General features: G+C 35.9%; 1 protein-coding gene across 2 annotated transcripts in view; it reads left to right on the forward strand.

Annotated features, from left to right (window-relative positions):
- Positions 1-19,732, forward strand: part of TSPAN5 (tetraspanin 5) — a 212,806-nt gene that overhangs the window by 133,506 nt on the left and 59,568 nt on the right. For both annotated transcript variants that reach the window (XM_063458609.1, XM_063458610.1), the window contains exon 2: positions 5,051-5,101. In XM_063458609.1, the coding sequence (XP_063314679.1) occupies positions 5,051-5,101 (51 nt within the window). The remainder of the gene's footprint in view (positions 1-5,050; positions 5,102-19,732) is intronic.

The raw sequence follows: 19,732 nt of genomic DNA on the forward strand, positions 1-19,732 counted from the left end.
CTAAAATTGATAGTTTGTGAACTAAGTTTCACCTTAAACTATAATGGGACGTTGTACAATATCGAAAGTAAAATTTAATTATTTAATCCTCTGTCACCCAGGTCTGGGTTTAGAATTTATTCTTATTCCATTCGCAATTAGACAGTCTGTCCACCCCCATTCTCAATGTCTTATCTATTTGGTTTGTTTATATACACATTCCATTCAGCTTGGGCAAAGCAGTCAGTTTTAGAGAAAGGATAGAAATTTTGTGTCTCTTTGTTAACTTGAGAATAACAAAATGGAGTCTGGTCTGTTCAACAATGACTTCAGAATATACACTTTGTATTTCTATCATAGCACAAAATGTCTGCCGATATAAATACCCTGACAAAATACACATGTCTTTTCCAAGAAAAGCCTATAATATTATCACATCCAAATTATTACTATATGTGACACTCTCCTTGAAGGGAACACTACCCAAATTGTATATTCAATATACCTGTGCTCCAGATGTCAAACTTTAACCGTGAAAATAGTACTGAACCATATTAAATCCACTACTTCAGTGAACTGTATCAGGGTGTGTAATGTAATATATGTGTAATGTAATGCTAAACCAGTACATTCCATCTGATCTATTGATAAGCTTACAGTCTGGCAATAGAAGGGTTAATAGGTAAACATGTATGCTCAACAGTAAATTTGTTTAGTAGTATAATTATTCTGCAACAAAACTATCACTGTTTGTAATTTTGTTTTTCAAGGCCAGCAGGTGTGTGAGGAGTTGTCCTACTCCCAATGTGACGCGTTACCCTACTCCAAATTAGAAGAGTCTATTTTCATTCCCAAAATATGCCAATAAGGTTGACAATATAATTGTAGGCCATGTCCAAATAGCTGCCACATCTTCCTTACCTCGGTATCAGAAATGCCCCACTTTGCTTCTATAATAGAGGTATCGAAGTTAGCATTGGAAAGACTTATGAAATGGCTCTTTGACAGCCATCGCCAATACTAGAAAACAAAAAACCAAACAACCTTTTGCTTTGAATGTTCTGAATTATTTTGCCCATCAGAAACCATGAACATTCTGGATGAACTCCCATCAGAAAAAGTGTAAAAGCTACAGAGTGGTGCTACTGTAATTATTGTTCCAGGAGTGTTCCTTTAATATTAACGTGTCTCTTAATCCATTTCATTGCATCAAATAGAAAGGTTGGCATATGAATGTATGTTTATTCTAAATTAACATTTTACATAGAAATTTCTATAATACATAATACATTTCTATAACACATTTCTAGACTATATGAATAAGTGAATGTAGGATAAAAAAAAGTTTAGATTCAGATTGAATAAGTGAATCTAGATCTAGATTAGTCATTTGTTAAAGATGCTTTTGACGATTGTGAAAGCAAATGGGAAAGGTCAGATCATCAAACGCTTGTTTTTTCTCTTGTGTTAGGCATGTATTCCAGTGTCCATTGTTAAAAATATCAAGAGATTGCAGCTTTTAATGGAAAGACTTTTGTGGTGAGCAATATTGTCACCTATTAATCATAATGCTCCACGAACAGTCTACTTTCAGTAACCACCACTGTGATGTGAAACTTTGAAAAGAGAGCCGAATTTTACTCCAAAACATGAAATATTTGCTTTTGAAGTCATCGTTTTATTTGTATTTTGCAACTTGAATTGTGCACTTGGAAATAGGATCCTGCAGGTTGGGAGCATATCTACTAAGCTTTTAAAACTAGCAACTTAGCAGAAGGTGCGAGACTAATTATAATATTCAAAGCGGACAAAGTGCCCCCACCCCCACCCATGGACAGTGAGTCAAGGCTCTAAATAATTATATAATTGGTGGAATGGGCATGCCATTGTCCACCCCCTTCTCCCAAGTAGAGGCATAGCTATCCCCCTATCCATTGTGGCTGTGTCCCCAAATAACTCTACCAACTTCCCACTAATAGATGTCATTAAAACAAATACCTGTAAAATAAAAATAAAAAAGGATTATTTTTATTGCATAACATTTTTTTTTTCATGATTAGTTAAATTAATTTTAATTTAAGCTTTTTTGGGACTGAAAATAGTTAGAAGAAAAACGATTTCTGATGTAATGGGTATGGCTAAGGGAATGAACTGTGACATGCTGCAATTTTTACTTTTTGGAAAAAATATCTTCTGATGCGTAGCAGTCAATTAAGCAAAATATGTTTTTTGGAAGCTACTATGTAGCAGACTACAGCTGAGCTCATAAGCCAAACACTTCTAAACCCATGAATATTTATGCAGCAGCTCAATAGGATGGAGTAAAATCTGATAATAATTAATCAACAGAGAGTTTGTGAAGGAGAAGATAACAATGTCTTGGCATGTTTCAAAGCTCACTACTGTAGTTGTACCGTTATGCGAAACAAGTTTACCAGCGTGCACAAACTTTTGTTGTCAGCATTTCTCACTGCCCCATGTCCTCAAAGCCAAATTAGAGTTTTATAATTGGCCTCTGTCTGCTAACACATGCCAGCACATGGAATAAGGCTGAAAGGAACAAAAGCTGCTTTTGAGTTGTTCTATACAAAAAGGAAAAGTAGAATATTGTGAAGCTTTAAAATTATGCAACTTCTGACATTTGTAGCAAAGACTCATTCTATTACTATGCTCAAGGGTAAGGGCAAACAAATATCTCACTACTGCTGAAAGACATTTATCCTCAAGCTATTTACTGAAGCTATTTACAAGAAGGGTGTGTTTCATCATTATGTGTTTTTCGAAGGGAAGGGATATATACAATTGAAGTCTAATTGTCGACTATGATTATTTTTGACATGCGATAGTTGTCATTAAAACAAACACTGCTGTATTAACAGAACAGTCCATGCTTTTTTTTTACTTCTTTGATTGATTTAATTTTTTTTCTCCAGCCAGCTATGCTTTGTTAGCAAATTTTTATATTATACCTTGTTGCTTGTTATCTTGTTGATTTTATTCAATGCATAAAGGAATGCTATAGTGTTCCGAATACAAACATGCATTCATAATACTATAGTGGTTTACTACCTATAGGTGGCTACCCTACCCACCCGCTGTATTTAAAAAGTGCATTTACTTACCACATCACACAGTGTGCCGGTCTCCTTGTCTGTGGTCATCAGTTATGGTGATCTCAACCAATCCAATGCTTTCACATAGGAAAGCATTGGGAGACTAGTGTGCATGCACAGCAAAATGCCACACTACACCAATCAAATGGTCTCTATAAGACCATCTCATTAAAATAGCTGAGATTTGCTTTATTTTAGCAGAAGAGCCTCTAGTAATATACACACAATAATCAGCCACGAATTTAAAGCCATCTGCCTAATTTCATGTAGATCACTTTCTTGCTGCCAAAACTATTCTGATGCATTGAGGTATGGTCTTCACAAGACCTCTTAACATGTCCTGTGGAATCTGGCACCAAGACATTAAAACATTCGCAGCAGATCCTTTAAGTCCTGCAAGTTGCGAGATGAGGACTCCAAGGATCTGATTTATTGTTCTGGCACATCCCACAGATGTTCAATCGAATTGAGATCTGGGGAATGTGGGGGCCAAGGCAACAACTTGAACTATTTGTCATGTTCTTCAAACCATTCCTCAAATAATTTTGCAGTTTATCAGGGTAGTATCCTGCTGAAAGAGGCCATTGCCATCAGGCAACACCATTGCTATAAGGGGGTGTATATGGTCTGCAACAATCTCTAGTTAGGTTGAATATAACTGCCTATGCCAGCCTGCCTTCTTCCCTGTCACGGCTCCCCGTTCTTCTGCCGGCAATGCCGCACATAAACTAAGCGGCCATGCCGAGAGATATTGCATACTTACCTTGGTCGCGGCAAACCGCTGCCCGACCTCCTTCCGTTCTGGTCCCTAGCGAGTACGACGTTCCTAGAGACGCTGGCCGCTGCGGTTCCAGTTTTAATAGGAAACTCACCTTCGCCCACATCAAAGATGGCGCAAACGTGCGTGCAACGTCACGTCATAGATGCGCACCCACGTTTTGGGGCCAGAGGCCAGAGACATACAATTACAACCCTGCAGAGGGTTATTTAAACTCAAATTACCTTTTTGTCAGTGCCCTGTTGTGATTTCCACTAGCTGGTTGTGACGAAGTGCCCTTCGCCACTTGGGCCGGGAGAGGACTAATTGCCAGCCTCCTGCCATGTGACTATGGCCCCTGTGCTGATAGCTGTATTTTACCCTGCAGAAAGGTTTAGTCGTGTATTTCTGCCAGGGCATTCTTTTTCATTCAGGACACTTTTTTTTATATCATGGCCAGCATTGAGCTTTTTTTTTTAGCTGGAATAGCCTTCACTTCCCACATACATCAATGAGCCATGGGAGGCAGTGACACTGATATTGGTTCAAAGTTTTCCTTCCTTGCACCACTTTTGGTAGGTGCTAACCATTGCTTATTGGGAACACCCCACAAGACTTGCCGTTTTGGAGATGCTCTGACCCAATTGTCTAGCTATCGCTATTTGGTCCTTGTCAGTCACTTAGATCTGTTTTTCCTTCTTCTAAAACATGATATTCAAGAACTGATTGATATATATATATATATATATATATATATATATATATTTAATATTAATGATTAAAATATTATATAAAATATATTATTATATATATTTATTAAATTATAGGGAAGATCACCTTACTATGACAAATAACAGCAAATGTGCGACAAGTGTTATTGTGATAATGTGTAGGTAAATGAGTAATGTCTATGGATTGCTTATCTGCCATCACAGATGAATCTTTAATAAATGACTATAAAAAGATGTCAAAACCAGTGTGTATTCATATATGCTACAGTTATAATCATACATAATCTCATTTATTTTCAACTATGTATGCATTATTTATTTATTTTGCTTAGAAGTTTCTGTAGATTAGTGAGAGATGTCCAGGCTGTGTGCCCCCTTTTCCACAGACAGATATCACCTGCTTATAGATAATATAGAAGTTAGTAAATGTGTACCATATATTTATCCCATATCTTTTATTTTTTTTTCAGTTTTTGGGGATTGCTTTCCTCGGAGTTGGACTGTGGGCATGGAGTGAAAAGGTATGTAAACTGTGAATCTTGCTTTTCTTTACAATAGACAAAATAAAACACAATAATTTAGCTAATATTAATATTTTTTTATGTAATTACCAGGGCTGATCCTAGGGTCACAGACACCTGGGTATGAAAATATTTTGGTGCCCCAGGTTGGTGTCACTATATTGCTAACCTTTTCCCTTTACAAACATAACACTTCTATACATCCATTTTCTATGGAAACCACTCTACCTCTTTGGGCTCCCAACTTCACCAGGTAACATGGCACACACTTTCTTCAGTGCCAGCTTTGCCCCCGAAAAGCTTATACGTGCGTTTTTTGTACCCAGATTTCCATGCCATTGTTTTCCTAAAATAGCTAATTTGTGCCATCTTGTGCCCAAAATAGCTTCAGTGCCAGCTTTGTCCTAAAATTGCTAATCAGTGCCATTTCTTTTTCCAAATAACTTACCAGTGCCATGTTGTCCTTAAATAGCTTGGCAGCATCATCTTAATGCCATGAGGTGTCATAATATTTCCCTCCCAACACAAAGAAGCAGGAGCTAACACAAGGGGAAGAGTCTAACGCGATGTGTCAGAGTCTGGGTGCTATGCACCCTGTGCCCCAGCCCAGGATCAACTCTGGTAATTAGAACATTTATGAAGGACATGTTTCTGAGATTAGCTCTGTTAAAGCCTTAACCAATGCATGAAACTTGCTCCTTGGTTATGTAAAACTGACATTTCCCAAATACACGTACGTTGTGATGACTGCCATGCAGTGCTTTGGCACACCCTGTTTGAATTCAATGGTTTTACATATCAAGACATAACAACATCTGTTCCTTAGCAGGTCTTAAAATGAGGTAAATACAACCTCAGATGAGCAACAACGCATGGTATATTACACCATGTCATTATTTATTTAACAAAAATAAAACCAAGGTCTCACCATGGCATTTCAATTGGGTTGACATCTGGACTTTGACTGGGCCATTGTAACCTTGATTCTTTTCTTTTTCAGCCATTCTGTTGTAGATTTGCTGGTGTGCTCGGGATCATTCCCTGTTGCATGACCCAATGTTGGCCAAGCTTGAGCTGTCTGACAGATGGCCTCACATTTGACTTTAGAATACTTTGGTATACAGAGAAGTTCATGGTTGAATCAATAACTGCAAGGTTCCCGGGTCCCGTGGCTGCAAATTAAGCCTAAATCATAATCCCTTAATCACCAAGTTTGACAGTTGGTATGAGGTGTTTGTGTGGATATGCTATGTTTGGTTTTCACCAAATGTGGAGCTGTGCATTATGGCCAAGAATCTCCACATTGGTCTTGTCTGTCCAAAGGAAATTGTTCCAGAAGTCTTGTAGTTTGTTCAGATGCAACTTTGCAAACCTAAGCAGTGCTGCCATGTTCTTTTTAGAGAGACTAGGCTTTATCCTGGCAATCCTTCCAAACAATCCATACTTGTTCAGTCATTTCTAATTGTACTGTTGTGAACTTTAAGGTTTGACATGCTAACTGAGGCCTGTAGAATCTGAGAACTCTTGGATTTTTTTGCAATTTCACTGAGCATTGCACAGTCTAACCTTGGGGTAAATGTGCTGAGTTGACTATTACTGGGAGAATGGCAACTGTGAATGCTTTACACCGAATAATCTTTCTCACTGTAGATTGATGGATTTTAAATTGTTTGGAAACTCTTCCCAGTTTGATGGGCATAAGCTATTGCTTCTATAAGATCATTGCTGATGTCGTTCCTCTTTGACATTGTGTTGACACACATCTGAATGCTCCAGACAAGCAAACTGCTAAAACTTTGGCTTTTATAGAGGTGGTCTCATTTGGTGATAATTAATGACATTTGATTAGCAGCACCTTGTCAGGGTATTTATATCGGCAGACATTTTGTGCTATGATAGAAATTAAAGTGTATATTGCCTAAATCATTCTGAACAGAGCAGACTCCATTTTGTTATCTTCAAGCAAACAAAAGACACAAGATTTATATCCCTTCTGTAAAACTAACCACTTTGCCAAAAGCTAAGGAATGCTTAGTATATACAAACCAAATTGATAAGAAATGAGAACGGGGGATGGACAGACTGTATAAATGCTAATGGAATATAATTAATCCTAAACCCAGACATTTGTGACAGAGAAGATTAAATAATTTAATTTTACTTTTGATATTGTATAAGATCCCATTGTAAGTTTAGGGGTCATATTTAGTTTACGAACTGTCATATTAGAAATTGTAGCAGAATTGCCAGACACGTAGTCTGAAGAAAGCCCAAAGAAACTCTTTGAACCTACAGAAAACTTAAATTATAAATAACCATAAAGATAAGCTAAATGACGTCAAAATAGCCTCCAGGAAAAGTTAACTCTTTCCTGGATAGGAATGTTTAGTGGGACCAGACTGCCCTCTATAGACCAAATACTTAAATTGCTATCTGGAAGGTAACCACACCTCCAGTTTTCTATTGGTCTATCACCTAGTGAATTTTCCCTTAAAAAGTTAAGACAAAGGGAAGAGAGAGGTATGCAAACGAAGCAAAGAAGCAAGAGGTGAGCAGTCGGGGGCAATGCAGAGAAATCCATGACAGATATCCACTCCAGGGCACTCATAATTTCTTACACACCAATCACACCTCCATTCAGTTCCTGAGACTACCTACTCATCAGATGAGAATGTCTACTCAACTGGTAATTATACTGGTTTCATTTAATTAATCTAAATTAATTAAAATTTTCTATAGCATGATATATGACTGGATAAATCAGGATCAGATTTCGATATTTAGAAATCTTAGTTACTAAAGAATATATAATTAAGCATTCTATTCTGCAGATGGAAAGTAATAATTATATATATTAATGTGACATATCACATGTTAGCATATCGTGATATTTATCCAGGTATTGATTTGCTCTAAAATAAGATAAAATATCTGTTTAGGCAAGTTAAAGTTATGCTTATAGAACATGGTAGATTATTCTTATTGGATGGTTCCAGGAAATGACTAATGAGCTGGTTTAAATGTTATTTTATTTAAAATTACATGAGAATAGATCTTAGTTACCTAGGAGGTCTAACCAGCATTCTAACTGTCAGCTAAAGTTGTATGGCCTTAAGCTGCAAGCTCTGTGTCTGTGTGTAAGTTCCACTTTCGTTTCTCTGTGAAGTACTATCATAAATCATTGTCTTGACAATTAAGACTGTGTTAGCCATTGGGATATGTTTTTACATTACCATATTGTATTGCATACTATGTTATACTGAATATTCATTGATTATTATCACGCATGTTACATATTATTATTATTTAAATTGTCACAATAAATTGTATCTATTTTTATAACAAATTGTGATTTTTTATTTATATGGAATACATTTCACTTACACGATAACAATCTTTGGGATCTGAGAATTGAAATAATGGGCAATTCTCAACTGTTTACTATTATTATCCCATAAATATCCCCACAAAATGTCTGCTACTTGACCTTTTAATTCCTATAGAAGTAGTAAGGGTGTACTTAGTTTTTAGTACATAGCTTCTCTATTTTGGCTTTATTTTTGTTAAATAAATCATGACACATTGTAATATGTCATGTGATGTTGTTCATTTGATGTTGTATTTACCTAATTTTAACCCTTTAAGTCCGGAGGGCGTACTATTACGTCCTTTTAAAAGCGGCTCTAAACGCCGCCGGACGTAATAGTACGCCCTCCGGTTTTTAGTAACTTACCCGGTCGCTGGCGGTCCCACGCCGGCGATCGCGGTTCGGGGGACTCCCAGGGAGCCCCCCCGCGGCACATCTTCCTCCTCCGGTGCCTCCCGGTCATGTGAGAGTGAGGTCCTTGCGAGGACCTCACAATCACATGGCCGGTATAGCTGCCTGCTGCATTGCCAGCAGGGGGACCAACTGTAATGACAGTTGGTCCCCCTGCTGGCTGAAAATAAAATAATAAAATGTTAAAACAGTGTAAAAAAAAAAATTATATACTTAGATCATATATATATATTATATATATATGATCTAAGTATATATATACACATATACACACATACACATACACCGTCTAGGTGTATTTTAATATTAATATATATATAATTATATATATATATTAATATCAAATTACACGTAGACTGATACTGATTAAATATATATATAATTATTGTTATATATATATTTATAAATAATATAAAAAAAATTAATATGTAAATACGTAAAAAAAATAAATAAAAAAAATAATTAAAAATAAAATATTAAAAAATATATAGATGTGTTTTATTTCGTTCTAACTGTATTCTGATATTAATATATATATATTTATATCAAAATACACTTATAACGAAATAATATATATATCTATATACATAAATATATACGTATATATCACTATATATATACCTATATATAAATAAAAATATTAAAAAAAATATATATATATATATACGTATATATACACATATGTATATATATACATATATTAATTCTACACATATATTTATGTAATAATTTTACATAATTAGGTATCCTAATTAATTACAATTAGCGGGACCTGCCTGACCACCCATGCCGAAAGTATAGGGAATTTAATTTGCTAGCACTATATTTAACCCTATAACTTTCCAAGACACCATAAAACCTGTACATGGGGGGTACTGTTTTACTCGGGAGACTTCGCTGAACACAAATATTAGTGTTTCAAAACAATAAAATGTATTACAACCATGATATCGCCAGTAAAAGTGACGTTTTTTGCATTTTTCACGCACAAACAGCACTTACAGGGACGATATTATTGCTGCAATACTTTTTACTGTTTTGAAACACAAATATTTGTGTTCAGCGAAGTCTCCTGAGTACAACAGTACCCCTCATGTACAGGTTTTATGGTGGTTTCAAAAATTACAGCGTCAAATATAAGGCTTGTGTTTAATTTTTTTCACATTAAAATTCGCCAGATTGCTTACGTTGCCTTTATGACCCTATGGTAGCCCAAGAATGAAAATTACCCCTATGATGGCATACCATTTGCAATAGTAGACAACCAAAGGTATTGCAAATGGGGTATGTCCAGTCTTTTTTAGTAGCCACTTAGTCACAAACACTGGCCAAAATTGGCGTTTTTTGCATTTTTCACACACAAACAAATACAAACGCTAACTTTGGCCAGTGTTTGTGACCAAATGGCTACTAAAAAAGACTGGACATCGCTTATTTGCAATACCTTGGGTCGTCTACTATTGCAAATGGTATGCCATTATGGGTGTAAATTTATTTCCTGGGCTACTATACAGTCTCAAAGGCAACGTAACCAATCTGGCGAATTTCAATTTCAAATGTAACACGCTATATTTGACCCTGTAACTTCCCAAAACACCATAAAACCTGTACATAGGGGGTACTGTTTTACACGTGAGACTTTGCTGAATACAAATATGTGTATTTTATTGCAGTAAAAGCAAACAGTATTATGACATTGACAGTTAAAATGTCATGAAGAACGAAAAAAATAAAAAAAAATCTTATTTTCTCCCATTTTTTTCATATTAAATTATGTTTCATAGCTAAATATTTGATATTAAATGAAAGCCCTGTTTCCCCTGAATAAAATGATATATAATAAGGGGGGGTGCATTTAATATGAAAGAGGTGAATTACGGTTGGACAGACATATAGCGCAAATGCCAGGTTTTGTTTACGTTTTGTTTCGTTCACAACTTGTACATTTGGCTGCGGTGTTAAGGGGTTAAGACTGCTAAGGAACAGGTGATTATGTCCCGATATGTAAAACCATATAATTCAAATGTAATCTTTATCATTATTGACAAGCTTGTTAAAATGTAGATGAATACAAAAGATAAAAGAAAATAGTGCAACACAGTTTTTATTTAAATAATACGCTGTGATTGGTTAATATTCAACACTCACAAACAGCCTTATGGTGTAATGTATAGAAGAGACTACATAACTATACGTACTTAGATCACATGAATAATGGTTTAGTTTATGTAACCTCAGAAAGAAAAAGAGCAAACAAATATTAGTGCCATATATAGTGTCAAATAAATTATTCTTAAATTATATTTATAAGTCACACTTCAGAGCTTTGTTGTATTGCACGTGCACGGTACAATCCACGTCTCCGGATGGATGGAAATCGAATATGCTGTATAGTGACTTCAATAATGATCTTACATGTAGAGATAAGGAAACATAAAAAAACAATAGTGTAGACTGCAGGTGGGAGTATATTTTAATATATACTTACACTTTAAAGTTCAAGGACTTGCTCTAGGATATACAGGAACTAGGAAGTCAGCCTGCACAAAAATATTATAGGTTTATAGGGGTGTAGTACAAGAAAATTAACTTAATTATAATATATACCAACAAAGTATTAAAACTCCAATAGCACACAATAACATTTACAATAGGCCTACATTGTTATGGTACATAGTCAGCCTTTAAATTGCAATAATTGCGTGTACCTAGAACATCTCTTAAGTGTTTGCTCTAAACGCATTCACTAGCCCAATTCCCACTGATTCAGTTAGCTAAATAATGACCATCTTTGTAGCAATCCTTTTTTATTTCAAACCATATAAATGGAAATGGTTATGCTATATATAGATATATATAAATATGTTTATAAATTACTTAGATTGTAGTTTGTATTGTGACGAGCCATTTTCAATAAAAGAAAAATGCTTTTTATACCATTAGTGCTGAATCATGGCACTCTGTGTTCTTAACTGATCTCACCACGTTTTATAAGCAAATGGAAAGTGCTCACATCACAGTTAAAAGTTCTGCTGTCACTTTACATTTATGCTCCAGAGAATCAGATAACTGCCTCCATTAATTTTACCTGTGCAGACCAGTGATATCACAGCAAAGAATGCGATAAGAGAATAACTTGAAATTAAATCTTACCTTTCAGCTACCCTTCAAGAACACCGCTGCTCTTAAGCAAACTCTACAAAACGTGTCATATAATACCTTTTAAAAATACATTTGTAACACTGTCCCTATCATGGTGATGTGCCAAGCAATGACATTGGGGAGAATGTGGGCGTGAAGGTGTTAACAGCACCCAGTCTTTGGCTGCCTTATCCCTCTACCTCTACAAGAGCATAAGGTGAAACCTAATTAATACTCAAATCCTACCTAAACCACCCCAGGTTAACACCGCTGTTACCACCAAAGAACTTATGGTAAGGGTGTCCTGGATTACCCAAATAATGGTACAGTTATAATTCAGGGTAAATGCTAGAAGTATATAAATCCCTTACGCAATTAACAGTCTGGTAATATGATTTCCAACCTTGTGTGTACAGGTTTTTGAATCCAGATAAAACACCAAAAGAGAGAATTAGGTTATTAATTAAAAAAAAAAAAGGCAAATGAGTGATACACAGGGCCAAAATGACATAAAACATAAATTTTATTCAAAACCAAAGCGAAAAAAGCCAAATAAATTCTTAAAGGAACAATATAGTGTTAGGAATACAAACATGTATTCCTAACACGATAGTTACCTGTACAATGTTAAGGTACCTGGCCCCCCCTCTAAGTGCATGAAAATTTAAGCTTTACTTACCTTTTCTGCATCCCCGTGCTTCTCTTGCCATAGCTGGTAAAAACCTCCATGTCTGAGATAATCTCTGCCAATCCAATGCTTTCCAATAGAAAATGATTGGGAGGCTTTTGCGCATGCACGATAAAATTTTGCATTGCACCAGTCACCATCTCCATTGAATGAATGCATCTCTATGAGGAGTGTTCAGCATTCAGAATCGCATGCAGAGAGTGCAGGTGCTGAACTTAGAAAAGGCAGTATGTACATTAAAATGGCTGCAGGGACAGGCTATAGTCATCAGAACTACTACATTAAGCTGTCCATTTATACAAAACAAAGAACCAAAATTAGTGCAAATATCACTAAGAATCTTAGAGGATGCCAGTGGATGTTTTTTTAGTTAAGTCTGATTTTAAGAAAAATTTAATTTTATATGGGCTGGCAATCTGTCTTTTCTTTCTTTTTTTTTTTTATGCTTCCGGCAAAATTGACCCCCGTCCAACTACATGATCACTTTATGATATGGGCTTTATTTAGATGACTGATGTGAACTAATAGATTACTGATGTGAACTAAGCAGATGATATATTTTTTAATTGTAGTATTTGGGCTACAGGTGCACAGCATTGTGTCTCTATGAATATGTTAAATCACACAGGCCCTGCAATTCTCATTAGATCCTGCCAAAACAGATAAAAATGTTCAACACGCCCAAAAAAATACAATTTAGGTTAACACTCCAAGCACCTTAGCCACAATTGCTCACTTTAGTGGTTATGGTGTCAGGAGTTAACTGGCTTCCCTCATTGTAAGTAGTCAAACGGTTTATGTACGTCAGCTGATTGCTCTCAACTAATTAAAGTAAGCCCTCAATTGTACTTTCTGCTCTTTGGCATTAGTAGTGGAAGTGGGGAGGGGTGCCCAATAGACAACAGTCTGACAAAATGCCCTTGTTCCACCTGCGATAAGGAATCCTGGAACGATTCAACCCCAGTCGCCGAAGCTTGACTGGGATCGTTGACGACTTCTTCCACCCCAAACCAGGCTACAGCACTCTCCTTCCAGGCAGGTATCATCCCCTCTGTCTTTGCTTCTTCAGCTACAGTCTTTACAAAGGCACTTGTGGATCTCAGGCCTAGCTATTTTTAAACTTGTCCCAGGAATCCGGGACCAAAGCAGCCAGCCAGCCGGTCCGAAGACTCTGTTACTGGGATCCCTGAAGAACCACACAGGGCACACAGTTCCCAATGGGACTATCACACAGTGCTTTATTTTCACTCAGGACTAGCCCCTATCAGCATTACATTTAACTTGTGGTGACACTCAGTGTAATACATAGCCAAATCATATGGGGAAACAAACAGGAACTCATAATAACACAATAACATATTTATAAAGGGGTGGGGAAGAAAATGACAAACAGGCAATATGTCCCTTGCCTGCAGAAACAATAACATGCAAATCTACCTGAATATGCAATTTAACAAGCCTTGCTATTCAGGTAGTGTATATAGCTGTTTAAAGATCTTCACAACCAACAGATGGCATTCAACAGGCTCCACTACCAAATCCACCTAGTTGGTAGAAAGCATCAGTAGGACAGAAGAGCACACAAAACATTTAACAGTAATACACACCCTGCACCTATAATGAGCACAGGGTGCATTAAACATAAGAATAAGCTGGGTATCTACATATAGTGTCTATATTTTTTTTTATTTAATACTTCTTTATTCAAATTTTTTTTCATATTTTATATTACAGTACAATTCGAAAAATACATACATTACAAACATACATATTGCATATTACACCAAATGATATAAATAGTTCCTACTATATAGAGAGAATGCGTTAATTAAGGTGCAACAGGCCATCTCCCATGCAAACACTAAGAGAAAACAAACCAATAAGAGAAGAAGAAAGAAAAAGAAAAAAAAAAAAAAAAAATTAACTGAGGAAGTCATTATTATATTATATACCCAGAGTCTGTGGAAATATGATAGGGAGTATATCCCTAGAAGATAACCACAAACTAAGAAAACTATTGTCCATAGAGGTATATCTACTGAATGATCAGACCCCCGTCCCCTCCCCCGTCACATGAAAAATTTATAAATTGCCATATAGTAGGGAACAGGTGTTTAACCAAAGTAAATACCAGTCTCTTTTTTTGAGGCCAGTGACCAGGTATTAAGAATATCATTTTCCATTGTTAATTGAAGTTTAACTTGTTTAATTAGAGAGGCCTTCTGAAAAGGCTCGGAAGATTTCCATTGTCTTGCAATGGTAACTTTGGCTGCAATAAAGCAGTGAGTAGCTAAACATCTATATTTACTTGATTTGAAAGGCCAATTCAGATGAAGGAGGGCCGAGGCTGGATTTTTGTTTGTATCATTAAACGAAGCCTCATTCAGTGATATTTCCGAAAAGATATTGAAGGTCCAGGCCCATAATGGCTTAAGTGCTGGGCAATACCACCAAATATGAATATATGTGCCTGAATAGGTGCCACATCTCCAGCAAGTTGAGTGTTGAGAAGTATACATTTTAGCCAACCTTGTTGGAGTATAGTACCACCTATATAAAAGCTTAAAGTGGCACTCAGTCAGGTTCAATCCATGAACAAATTTGTTTACCCAAATTAAGGAGGAAAACCAGTCGTTTGGGGAGATCACTAAATTAAGTTCCTTTTCCCATGTTTTAACCAGTCTATGCGGGAAGGGATCTAAGCCTTTAAGTAGCGAGTTGGCAACCGAGATAATCTTGGGGACAGTTTGAAAAGAGAATAGAGTTTGCAGCTCTTTAACGCATGGGAATGTAGATTGAACAACATGTTTCTGAATATAATGTTTAATACGAAAGTAAGTAAATATTTCTTTAGATGGAATATGCACATTATCTACTAACTGTTGAAAGGGTAAAATATTATCACCCTGCATAATATCCGCTATGGTTAAAGTGTCCTTATTAGGCCAGTGTCTCAATGATAAATCTTCTACATTAGCTTCTAATATATTTAATTTGCAGGTTCTAAGGATTCGATTGGTTAAACCCAAGATTTTCTTAATTTCTGTCCATATTTCCAAAGTGTGGGCCAGCGATATTGGGGAGTACGGTAGCACTCTCGAGTGCTTACCGGTATCTGACCAGATATAGGAATAAAGGCTAGAAGCGTGTATAGCTTCGGATTCCATTTTATACCAGGGTTCAGTAAAAAATTGTGGTTCTTGTAAAATGTAAATATGTCGTATAATGTTCGCATAATAAAGATTTATGATATTTGGGAAGTTTAGCCCTCCCTGGGACAGTTTTCTTGAAATATTTTTTTGACTTATTCTAGGCTTTTTATTATTCCAGATGAATTTATTAATAGCCGATTGGATCATTAAAAGCCAACCTTTAGGGATTTTGAGAGGGACCATTGAAAACAGATACAACCATTTCGGTAAAATATAGGAATTAATAATATTAATTCTACCTGTCCATAAGGTCTCGAGGTTTTTCCATTTTTTTAAATTTTGATTCATATCTTTCATTAAGTGCATTACATTCCCCTCCATTATATGAGAGGCATTTGCTGGAAAACTAAGACCCAAATAATTAATTTCTGTGTCAGTCCAAATAAATTGGTATTTTTGGGATAGTCTTTCAACCTGTGTCGAAGATAAATTGATGGTTAAAGCTGTGGATTTAGATACATTTAACTTGAAATTAGAAATATTAGAAAATGTATCTATTTCTTTCATGAGTGCGGCTAATGATTCCTCCAGAGATGTGAGAATAACCAAGGCATCGACAGCATATAGTGCAATCTTTATCTCCTGAGTTTTAGTGGGGACCCCCTTAATTAAATGGTTGTTTCTAATGTTAGCCGCAAAAGGTTAGAGAGAAAGAATATATAAAATCGGTGACAGGGGACACCCCTGTCTTGTTCCGTTTTTAAGATCGAACCAGGAAGAAATAATATTGGGACCTACAGTTCTAGCTGAGGGGGAAGAGTACAGTACCATAATTGCAGTATATATCCAACCTTTAAAGCCGTATGCCTTAAGGTGTTCTCTAAGGTAGTCCCACCCGACCCTGTCAAACGCTTTTTCTGCGTCCAGGGACAGGGCCAGGAGGGGCTCCTTATGGTCTTTTGCTGAACCGATAATATCAATAAGCTTTCGAGCATTATTTGATGCCCATCTTCCGGGGATGAACCCTATTTGATCTGGGTGGATCAGTTTTGTAATGACCGTTTTCAATCTCTCAGCAATAATGGCGGAATATATTTTCATATCTACATTGATTAATGCGATCGGTCTGTAGTTTCTTGGGTCCCTACTATCTTTTCCAGATTTTAAAATTGGGACGATATTTGATTGTAATAATTCCTTAGGTATGGCCTCATTTTCTGCGAGTTGATTAAACATTTCCATAAGAGGTTTTAAAAGATAGGATTTCATATATTTGTAATATAAGTTTGAAAAACCATCGGGACCAGGGGTTTTATTTGTAGCTAGTCTCTCAATTTGAAATTGTACTTCTTCAGTTGAAATCTTTCTATTTAAATTGGTCAAATCCTGGGAAGAAATTCTCGGCAATTGGGAATTTAATAAATATTCCTTGATGTCTTTGGTTTCTGGGGATAGCCTTAGATTGTAAAGGTCTTGATAGAACTGGTTAAACTTTTGTCCAATCTCAGATGGAGTGGAGTATACAATATGGTCAACCACCAGCTTTTCTACCCTGTTTTTTGCTTGTTGATTGCGTAATCTCCTAGTTAAACCTTTACTCGCTCTATTACCCGAGACGTAATGATTTAATTTTAGTTTATATATATTTTGCTTAATTTTTTCCTCTTCTTTTAAGTTAATTTGGGTTTGTAAAAATTTTAATTGGGTTCTCAACTCCGGTGAAGATTGTAATTTATTCTTTTTAGAACATGAGTAGAATTCGATATATAAGTCAGGCAGTATTGTGCTGTTCTTTTTCTTAAGAAAGTGGTCTATTTTAATAAGCCCCTCATTACCGATTTATGAGTGCACCAATTTATTAACGGAGAGGTATCTCCCGGGTCGTTTTCTGCCCAAAAATATTTCAATAATTTGGTAAGGTCTTCCCTATTACTAGGGTCTTTTAAAATGTTATCATTTAGTCTCCAAGTATTACGATGTAGAGGGGGAGAATCCCCAAGATCAAATAGGACGAAACTGTGATCTGACCAAGTGTTTTCCCTTAGATTAATATGGTTAAAGAGCGGAATGGTGTTGGCATTTGTTAAGCAAAAATCTATCCGGGAGTAAGTGCCATACACCCCGGATAGATGGGAAAAATCTTTTTCAGAAGGGTGTAATAGTCTCCACATATCGTATAGATTATATTGTTTACAAATATTATTACATTTTTTTGCTTGTTTAATAGCTCCTTTGTTATTTGATGAGGAAGATAAAAAAGTTCTATCCATAACTGGATCACTAACACAGTTAAAGTCCCCGGCAATGATCAAATGTCCCCTGCAGATTTTATCGACTTTATCCATTATCAGGGAAAATTTGGTCATTGGATCGACATTAGGTAAATATACATTAACCAGAGTAAAAACTCTATCTTCAATCTTACATACTAGAATAATGAACCTCGCTTCTAAATCCAATTCAATATGGAGAATATCCAAGTTAATATCTTTTCTGAATATAATTGCCACACCTCTTTTTTTTTTCTGTTAGTGAGGCCTGAGTCACCGTTGCAAAATTTTCTCCACCCCAAGTTTGTTTAGTGTCTTTAAGCCAGTGCGTTTCTTGTAGAAACGCTACCTGTATGTTTAGTTTCATCAACGAATCATACAGTCTGTGCCGTTTCTTATTTGTATTAAGCCCCTGGACATTCAGGGATAAAAAGTTCAACATAGAAATACATATAGACAATATTTTTTGACTTCCTGAAAAAAACAAAACCAAAAATAACTTGTCACACTATCATTTAAATAAAAAAAAGGAATACAACACCCAACATGTATACCATCTGATGGAGGGCGCTGAATAAGCCCCCCATCTGCATTCAACCGTTTAGGTAAAAACCTAATGCTATTGTAGTCATTGAAAGCCATATAGGTACAATGAAAATCGAGTAGCATAGCTACACAAGAGGGGAACCCTGAACCATGCCTGAGTTAGAAACCCGCCCCTGAATTGCCCTCCCTCTGTTGTGTTGCTTCTCTCCCATTATATAGCAGGGGGAGAGAGACAATGAGAGGGAAAGAGAGAGAAAAAAAAAAATATCACCAAATTTTTATTTAATTTATAAATATCTTAATTATTCTATCATTATTTATACATAGTGCACACAGTAAGAATATTTTGTGTGTAAACGTTAATTGCTAGTGACTTAAGCTTGTGGAGAAATTGGTGAATTTGTGGTGAATTATCTCACTTGGGACAACTCCCTAGTGTTAGCTTTTAAAGTGTTAATTGATTAGCAGCAGTTTTACATAAGACCTATAAAGTGATAGTGAATTTACTTAGACATGGGTATCCTTCTTATAATACAACACCTATAGGATACCTATGGTGACTAATTTATATTTTTAATACATTATGCAATATGTGAGCGCAAAAAGTGATATCCTATGTTATTTCCCCCTTTTCTTTCCTTTTTTCTTCCCCTTTTCTCTTCCTTCCCCCTTCCGGGTGGTTTTACCCACGAATATAGAATAGGGACAAATTGTAAAAAAAAAAAAAAAAAGGCAGAGCATTCTTTTATCTATCAATACCTTAATCTTAATGCCTATAATATATGTCTAATTTGTTCTTGCAATTGCTATATAATATGTTAAATTTGTATATACATTCACAAATATATAATATATACCACCGCCTAGGGCATTGAGAACAGCATTACCTGTCTTTTTTTTTTGCTTTTAGTTACCCCCTTTTTTGACATATTAATTAAATCAAATAAGATTTACTTTAGTACATGTAGAATAATATTGAAGTTATTTACACATGGATATCCATCTAGTGGGGGGCGCCCGGGCAGTGTCTATATTATCAAAGAGTAAGATAATTAG

The sequence above is a fragment of the Pelobates fuscus genome, chromosome 6, assembly GCF_036172605.1.
Source record: "Pelobates fuscus isolate aPelFus1 chromosome 6, aPelFus1.pri, whole genome shotgun sequence".
Lineage (NCBI taxonomy): Eukaryota > Metazoa > Chordata > Amphibia > Anura > Pelobatidae > Pelobates > Pelobates fuscus.